Here is a 9,858-nt window from a genome sequence, read left to right on the forward strand (position 1 = left end):
CTAGTTACTGTCATTTAGTTTCTGTCACTATGAGTTTGCCTAATATATAATTTACTTGCTTTGTTTATTGTCAGTTCACTATAAGTTAAGTTCCCTGAGGGCAAGAATTTTTGGCTGTTTATTGCAGAATTCACAGTACTCATGAAAATATCTGGTTTATTAAATATTTGTGGAAGGCGGAGGGAAGGAAGGAAGGAAAGAAGGAAAAAAAGAATGAATGACTTTTTAGCAAAGTAAGGCTAGAAGGAAGCTTTCTTGATCTAATAAAAGGAATATATAAAAACCTATAGCAAGCATTGTACTCAATGGTGAAATGTTAAAGACATTCCTCAATGACTAAAAACACAATGTATTTCATTTTTACTTCAGAAACTTGTAAAGATAAACAATATTTTGTTTAATGATTCAAACATATATGATAAAAGAAGAAATGATAATCACGAAATTAAGGATATTGGTTTCCTCTGAGATGGGGGAAGGGGACAGATTGGAGCATCACATCTGGTCTTCTACAGCAAATAACTGTTTTTTTTTCTCAAACTGTGTGGTGGAAATGTGGGTGGTTAACATTCTTTTGTATCTACTCAGTATTAAAAAAATGTTTAAAAAAATTTAAACCATAACACTGAGTGAAAAAAAGCAAGTCAGACAAATATACTTAGTATGTTTTTTTTAATATAATATTCAAAATCAGGCAAAACTAAATGATCATTTGTATGAATAACTTCTATGTGGCAAAACTATAAAGAAAAGCAAGAATGATTAACACAAAATTTAGGACTGCAGTTACCTTTGGGGCAAGTGAGGCAAATGGGACTGAGAATGGATTGTTGGGCTTTGAAAGTATTGGTAAGGTTCCTTTTTTAAGCGAATTTAGAGGCGTCAATTTTATTATTCTTTAAACCATGCGTATACTTTACATAACTTCTTTGATAAGTATGAAATAGTTAATAATAAACTGGTTTTAATGGTTAACAAATTCAGGTGTTAACTTAGATAAATTTTACCACCTGTCAACATTTTTCTTAGCATTGTTTTTTTGGGGAAGTGTTTGTCACTTGCTGATTTTCCTAAGTCTTTATATTTTTAGGATATACCAGCTAACTATGAGCAACATTTTTCAAGTGAAAGAGGAAACCTTTCAATTAACACTCTACCACAGACCTCATTACTATAGTCCTTAAAATATTTTTTAACTAAAAAAAATTTTGAGTATTTTTATGTAGAGTTCCCATATACTCTCTTCCTCTCCCCACTGCAGTTTCCCCAAGTATTAACACATTATTATTTAATTAAAGTCTCTAGTTCACACTTAGGTTTCACTCTTTGTGTTATGGTTTTGACAAATGCATAACACATATCCACAATTACAGTATCATACAGAATAGTTTCACTGCCCTAAAAATCTCCTGTGTTCCACCTCTTCATCCCTCCCCTACCACACCCAAACTCTTGGCAACCACTAATCTTTATTCTGTCTCCATAGTTTTGCCTTTTCCAGAACATCATATAGTTGGGATCATGCCTTTTTAGACTGACTTTTTCACGTAGCAACATGTATTTAAGGTTCCTCCAAGTCTTTTTGTGGTTTGAGGCTCATTCGTTTTACTGCCAAATAATAGAAAGCCTTCTGTCATCATCCTTGCTATGTGCCAGGCATTATTCTAAGTGCTTTAAACATATTAATTTATTTAATCCTTACAACAACTTTATAAGGTAGGTACTAATAATATCCCCATTTTACAGATGAAACAAAGGAGACATTTTATAGAAGAAATACAACATAGAGCTTAAATAAGTTGCTCAAAGTAGTGGAATAGGATTTGAATTCAAGTACTTTGGCTCTGGAGTCCATGCCTTCAACCACTATACTATACTGTTTCACATAGTGTCTTTTAGCACCTGACCTTGTTTTACCAATTCACAGTGCTATCCTCCCCAACTCTGCCTACTTGAAGAGAACTTATACTTAATCTTTTGTTAGTACATTTCATTATCAAAATAGCAGAAACTTTTCCACCTAGCTCACTATTCCATATGGTGACTAATAATTATTAAATACTGCCGAATAATGACAGCTTTTGAGCCTTTGCTGTATACTAGACACCACTAAGTAACTTTCATGTATCATCTTAATTCTTATGACAACCCTTTGAGGAGCAATTATCTCTCAGGAATCTGAGGCTTAAAGAGGTTGAATTACTAGCTGAAGGTCACAGAACTAAGTTGTAGATCTGGGCATGGAACACCATTGGTATTACTCAAAAGTCGGCTCTTGAAACTGCAGTTCTTGTTTCTAATATCTTTTGGTTGACCGAGCTTTTCAAATTAGCATGACATTTCTAAAATAACCTGAAAAAATATATGTAAGGATGTTATCTGTATATGTATGCTTAAGAAATTATGGCAGTATTACTGTAATATGATAGACATGTGCCCTATCATGAAGTTTTGGTCAGTCGTGGTCCCATGAGACTTTAATGGAGCTGAAAAATTCCTATCACCACAGCTGTTGTAAGGTCATAGAGCAATGCATTACTCATATGTTTGTGGGTATGCTTGTGTAAACACTTGTGTAAACCTACTGCACTGCCAGTCATATAGAAATACAGCAGTTATGTATAGTACATAATACTTGACATAATAAATGTTATCAGTTTATGTATCTACTATACTTTCTCATCATTATTTTAAAGTGTGCTCTTTCTACTTATAAAAAAAGTTTGCTGTAAAACAGCATGCCATGTCACACTGGCAGCAGCCTCAGTCATCTTGTTTACCGTGTCTCTTTTTTTTTAGCTGAGACATCCTGCTCAGCAGCAGCTCAGCTCGGGCTGGGCTGGACATCGAACTGCTGTTGCTCAGAGCTCACACTCTTGAGTGAGCTCTTAACCAACTGAGCCACTCAGCCAGCCCCTACTGTGTCTTTTGACTGCGTCATTTTCTCTTGTGCTTGATTTAATCTCATGTTGTACACACTTTACGGGCCTGTAGCCTAGGAGCAACAGGCTACATCATCTAGTCTAGGTGTGTGGTANGTTTCATACAAGGAGTGTGGTTATCATGTTTTTAATTATGTTGTTCCATAAAACTGCTAAGCTGTAAACCGTTTTTTTAGCTACTTAGAATAGTTATACATTTAAAGCTTCAATAGCCAGAGCCAATAACAACTAGAGTATATGATCATTCAAGAGTGTGAGGGTGTTTTGTTCATTGTGGCAATGGGTCCATTCAGTATAGAAAAATGAGACCCTAAAATTAAAGTATAAACCTTTAGGTATAGTGGCTGGAGAAGGGAGTAGCAAATTTTAGGGAGCTCAGGATAACAAAGTGACACAGTTATAATTATGATGGAATAAGAATGAACAACAAAATGGGGCAAACTATACCTAGTATGTCTTTTCTACCACAGAATTTAAAGCTGATAGAAACCTTAGAAAATATTATGTCATCTAATTACCTTCTCACCTTAAGTCTGTCTACTACCATAGAGCCTTATTTATCATGGAATGTTAAATATGTTAACAAAATCCTTATCAAAGGAATCCAGACTCTGGTGCTATTGCAAGATTAGGCGTTTTCACAATGATAGGTCCGTGTGCCATTTTGAATCAGCTGTTGATTTTATATTTATGTGAGGTGTTTCAATTGGTGTTATCCTTTTGACTGACATTAAAGGTATTTTAAATTAAATGACCTTTAAATGTATTTCAGAGGCAATAAACAGCAAAAATTAAAACCTAGGTTTGTTGCCTCTGTGGATTTCTTCCTTGGGCCCAATTCTTTTTTAGATTACTGTGATTTAATATTAGGCTTTAGAGATGGGAAGGGGCTAAGAAATCAAGATTTATAAACCATTTATAATATTTTGTTATTGTTAAATGATGCACCGTAATAGAAACTCACTTTTCAGGAATTCTTCCAAAGTTGCCAAGGGATTTTGGTAAATGATTACATGTGAATAATAATAATAGCAATGTTGTCCACCATTGAGTGCCTTGTGTTTATGAATATTGGGATAGAATTATATTCTGGAAACATTTGGATTATCTTATTTGTAAATATGTGTTTTAAGATTATTGCTCAGATGAATTAACTAGATTCTTTTACTTTAGCTTCTATATTACAATGACTACAAAGATGTAATTAATTTTAATATAGTATACAGGGAAGGATTATCATCTTNGGACGGCCTCTCATGGCGGCTCACAGCAGCTCATGGCAGCTCACGCCCGCTGCCAGCAAGCCCCACTACAGCCTATGCCGTTGCCAGTGACTCACGGCAGCCCAGCTCCAGGTCGAGCTGTTGTTCAGCATCTTAGCTGTAGAGGGCAGTGTCACTGGCCCTTATGTGGGATCCGAACGGGGGCCCTGCTGCTCAGAGCTGGCATCCCAAGTCAACTCCTAACCAATGCGCCACTCAGCCAGCCCTAATTTTCTTAATTTTTAAGACAAATGTTTAAGATTTCTTAAGTTTATTAATTTTCCCCCATGCATGGAATATTCAGTGTTTTCTTTTAGACTTTAAGCTCCTGGAAAGCAGAGACTATTTCTTTCTTTTTAAAGATTTCCTGCCACAGTTAGAGTCAGAAAACAATGTAGAAATTTAAAATTGTGTTTATTAGTTATTTTAAAGTGTACTTACTCTGGGCAAAGCAGCAACTTGGTATGCAGCTCTCGCAGGAAAATTACTCTTGAAATCTAAAATTAAAATAATTTCATTTTAGTTTTCAGATAGTGTATTGTTACTCAATACAGCATAATCAAGACTCTGGAAAATGCTTCCTAGATTTCTCAGTTCTTAGACACAACATTGAGGAAAAGAAGCTCACATTCATATTTGTTTGATAAAATATTTTGCCAAATGACTCCTAGGAAATTTAATACTTTTTAAAATGTCATAGCTTTCTGGGAAAAAATGAAAACACTCACATACTCTGATACTTTGATTTTGTTTGATATGAATGAGGTTTTGTTCTTAAAGTGATACTTATAAAAGTTATCTAAATAGGGAACAACTGCCCATCTCCAGAAATTTTGGCAGGTACTTACATTGCTAACTTTGGTTTACTCTAGCTATTTCTTCAGAACAGAATAAGTAATGATGCTTTTTCCATGTTACACCTTTGTCTCATCTCACCAATTGGTAGGGACACCCATTTTCCCCACTAAGACAACAACGTTAATAAGTATAGATAACATTTACTGAGTACTTAAAACATGCCAACATCTGTTCTAATGTGTCTACATGTTGTATTAACTCATTTAAGCATTCCAACAACCCTATAAGGTTTGATCCCCATTTTGCATATGAGGAAACCAAGGTATAAAAATGTTAACTAACTAACATGTTAAGTAGCTAATGATTCTGAGAGACAGTATAGAGATGGTTGCTCAACCATATCATAGCAATAATAAATATAATCTGTGTTTAAGAAAAAATTATTAGGAGGGCTTAAAAAGCCTGAGAAGGGTGTAACAGGATTAAGCTTTAGGAAATGGATTAGCAGGGTTGTCGTATATTACTCTAAGGATTGCAATAGAAATATCTTGGGTCTTTTTCATGGAGGCACATGTATATATCCAAGCAGACTATTTTTTTAGGACAGGATCTATGACCAACCATTTCTTTAGCATGTTCTATCACCCTGTATTCATAATGGACACACTTTCAAGTTAATAGATTCATTTCTCTTTAATGGAAAATAGTAATAAAGCCAAATTACTTACACTGTTTGTAGACTTCATTGACAGTACCAAAGTCATTTATGTCAGCCAGCAAAACAGTTGTTTTTACCACTAGAAGATATATACATTGTCATTAGGTTTAGCTATTTGGTCTGATCCAAAACATTATTTAGAAAAACAGCATATGTCACAGTGGCTCTCATGATTAAAATGAGACTAAAATTAAAACAACTTTAAAAAACAACAAAGATATGGCATGACATATTACTGGATGTCATGTGTTCTTCAAAAAGACCCAAAGAAACATCAGCTAGAAATGTGATGTAATACCAAGTTGCTCACCATTAGTGAAGTCACAGCCTGCAGCTTTCAGAATTTCACCCACGTTAGTAAGAGCCTGTGAACCAAGGTGAGAAAGGCCTGAGGCACTGATGTTATATTAAAGCTTTAATTCATTTAATCAAATAATCATTTTTTACTAATACCTCCTTAAACAGTTTATGCTGCAGAAAAATTCTCCCTTTCTAGGAAATTCTACTCTTTCTAGGACACCTCTAAATAAATCTAAAATACATCAGGTTAGAATCATACAACTAAATTAATATTAAATTGTTACATGATAAAATAAAACCAGGATGCAGAATAGCATGCACAATAAGCTACCATCTGCATGTGTGTGTGTGTGTGTGCGTGCGCGCGTGTGTGTATACATTTATGCTGGTATAAGCATTGACTGTCTCTGGAAGGATATGCAAGAAACTAGGAACAGTGGTTACTTCTGATGAAGGAAACTGGAGTGAGGGGGAATAAAGGTGGGAGGCATCTTTTCATTGTCTATGCTTTTTTATAGCTTTTGAATTTTTTTTTCCATACCCACATGTTACCTATTTAGATTAATTATTTTTTAAAAATCAAAAATATCAAATGATACATAACCAGTAAAGTGGAGAGGAAGAATGAACTGAAAAAATAAGTTAAAGACAAGGTGAAAAACTAATAGTTTTCCTGAGGCCAGAGTGTCAAACATATATATAATTTACTAATACGTACTGTTTTTGAGGAAAAGGAAAAAAAAACTCTTTAAAGTCAAATATTGCTTTAAGGGAAAACATGTTTTATTGCTTGCTAGCTCATACTTATCTTCAAAGTGATAGAGTTAGGAACCCCAGAAATTATTTCTGTTTTAGCTTCGTAGCTATTGGCTGAGAACTTCACACATTCTAGTACTGAGGAAGAGACTGCAACCCAATCTTTTTACTCACAAAAGGAGACAGTGTCTTACCATATTTCAGACAGATTCAATCCATTGGAGGAAAACCAAGAAGCAATTCACTCACAAGAATTACGTGTATTTATTTTAACTAGCTCCTTATGGATGGACATTTAGGTTGTTTTTTGTCTTTGGATATTACAAATGACTCAGTGAATGCATTAAGTTATATTAATTCTACTTATTGGATTAAAATTGTATTCCCCGTTCTTATTTAGAAAAACATACTACATCTAATCTTTGACATTTCTCTCTTACTAACAAATGTTGACTTTTACTTTTGTGGTGGTGGGGTTGTTTGTGCAGGTCAGTGGCCCTGATAAGAAAATTTCCCAATCCACATGCAAGTGGCAAGGTGTCACCTGATTTCAATAATTCAGGGTTTCGCCACCCCAGTTTTACTGAGACATAACTGACATGTAACATTGTTTTAGGCATACAACATGATAATTTGATATATGTGTATAACGTGGAAGGATTACCACAATAAGTTTAGTTAATATTCAATCAGGTTTAAAGTAAGTCACCTTGGAAGAAACAATCTTTTTTTTTGCGGGAGGGTTGTTAAATGATTCATCAAATTTCCCACTATCTACTGACATAAAGTTGTCTTAAATCAATCAGTAAGTAACTTAAAAAGCACTTACCAGTAGGCTGTCTAAAACAAATTAGCCAAGTGGATTCTTAATACTCCTCAATATTAAAAAGTACAATAGTAGAGAAGGGAACTTCAGATGTGAAAATGACTTACTTGTTTAGCTTCCTCTGCCACCCCTCCTGGCACAAGCTGTCCACTTGAAGGATCAATGCCTAGCTGGCCTGAAATGTATACGGTCCTGTCGACTAACACAGCTTGACTGCAATGAATGGAAACCGGTGTATATATAAAATATAAATATAAAATTCAATGCTAAAAGATTTCTTTGCTAGGACACAAAAAACACAAAATGTGAAATAAAAAGAATGATAATTGGACTTCATTAAAATGAAAAACTTTTGCTTATTGAAAAACATCTTTAGAAAAATGAAAACACAAATTACAGATTGGGAGAAAATATGTGCAAAACACGTATCTAACATAACACTTGTATCTAGAATATATAAAGAACTCTTAAAATTCAATAATACAAAGACAACTCCCCAAAAATAGGCAAATGATTTGAACAGATACTTCACAAAAGAAGACATATGCAGAGCTAAGGAGTGCTACACATGAGATGCTCAACATTATTAGTCATTAGAGAAATGGAAAGCAAAAGCACATTAAGATACCACTCCACACAATAGGTCATCGTTGATAATAACAAGCGTTGGTCAGGATGTGGAGCAACTGGAGCCCTCATATACTGTCAGTGCGAATGACACTGTCACTTTGGTACACACACTTTGGAAAATAGTTTGGCAGTTTCTTATAAACTTAAACATAGACTTAACATACAACCCAGCAATTTCTTTCCTTGGCGACTACCCAGAAGAAATGAAAAAATATGTCTAAAGACTTTACGTGAACAGCATTATTGATAGCAAAAAGAAAACAAAAAAACAAAAAACAAAAAAACTACCCATTGATAGATTCAGCTAAAGCCTACATATTATTTGATTCCACTTACATGAAATTCTGGAAAAGACAAAAGAATAGCAGCAAAGTTAAGTGGCTGCCTGGGGCCAGGGTTAGGGTTGGGGACTGACCACAAACGGGTACAAGGGAATTTCTGGGGGGTGATGGAAATGTTCCAAAATTTGATGTGGTAGTAGATGCATGACTCTACACATATACCCCAACTCATGTAACTCTACACTTAAAATGGGTGAATTTTATATGTNTATTTTAGTCAGTCTTACACTTTCCAACACTGATTATAAAAATTAAGATGTTCATTTAAAAACATTATTAATATTCCAGACTAAATAACACCGGCATCCCCATTAGCGTGATGCTGTTGTGGAAGGGCCTTGGATAGCTATTGCTTCAATCTCAACACGGCCTCCCTGTAAGGAAAAGAATGAAACAGTGTTTAGATCATTTTTTACAAATTAAGAGAGCTCCATAATACCTACTAAAAACATACAACTAACAGAATACAGCATTTTTTAACATTAAACTTTGCAAAGAAGGACAGAGGGAGGAAACAAAGAACCTATGATAAGCTAGGTTACCACACTGATCATGTTCATGTACATTAGTTCATGTGATTCTCACAGCAGCTCTATTAGACAGGCATTTTCTCCTCAATTCAGAGATTGATACACGGAAGCTCAGAAAGGTCATTTAACCTGTCCCAGAACACAAAGCTAAATGGCAGAGGTTCAAACCCACATCTTGTGATCCCAAGTTTAGAGCTCCTTCTACTATACTCAGCACATTAACAAGTTTGATGACACTGATCATTCCAAGTAACAACCACTTAAAGCAATAAAAATACCACTCACAAACCTGGCTCACCTTATATAGTCTCTAAATAACATTAAAACAATATAGCTGCTATTTTACTATTTCTCACAGTTTAAGTACTCTGTTGTGTTCATGTGTGGCCTTAATTTTTAATTTTCTAATTTTTTTTTTTTAAAGATTTTATTGGGGAATTCGGGGAGGGGAACAGCATTGGGGAATCAGGGAAGGGGAACAGACAAGTTGCTGTCCTTTTGTTCTTCAGTCTAGTTATGGAAGACGTCGCATCACTGGCCCATGTTGGTATTATCATTGTGCTCTTCCCAGTGGCTTGCTGGCCATTGGACAGCCGCTCACGGCAGCTCACGAAAGCTCACGCCCGCTGCCAGCAAGCCCCACTGCAGCCAACGCCATCGCCAGCGACTCACGGCAGCCCAGCTCCAGGTCGAGCTGTTGTTCAGCATCTTAGCTGTAGAGGGCAGTGTCACTGGCCCTTATGTGGGATCCGAAC

At 35.3% G+C, this 9,858-nt stretch overlaps 1 protein-coding gene across 1 annotated transcript in view; it reads right to left on the minus strand.

The window, feature by feature from the left end:
• Positions 1 to 4,598: 4,598 nt before the first annotated feature.
• The window catches only part of RIDA (reactive intermediate imine deaminase A), a 10,368-nt gene continuing 5,108 nt past the window's right edge, over positions 4,599 to 9,858 (minus strand). The window contains exons 2-5 of the mRNA XM_019642560.1: positions 7,710 to 7,815; positions 6,031 to 6,085; positions 5,731 to 5,799; positions 4,599 to 4,701 (exon numbers count right to left, since the gene is read on the minus strand). Of these exons, the coding sequence (XP_019498105.1) occupies positions 4,631 to 4,701; positions 5,731 to 5,799; positions 6,031 to 6,085; positions 7,710 to 7,815 (301 nt within the window). The 3' untranslated portion in view covers positions 4,599 to 4,630. The remainder of the gene's footprint in view (positions 4,702 to 5,730; positions 5,800 to 6,030; positions 6,086 to 7,709; positions 7,816 to 9,858) is intronic.

The sequence above is a fragment of the Hipposideros armiger genome, unplaced genomic scaffold (genome assembly GCF_001890085.2).
Source record: "Hipposideros armiger isolate ML-2016 unplaced genomic scaffold, ASM189008v1 scaffold_70, whole genome shotgun sequence".
In the NCBI taxonomy this organism is placed as follows: Eukaryota; Metazoa; Chordata; class Mammalia; order Chiroptera; family Hipposideridae; genus Hipposideros; species Hipposideros armiger.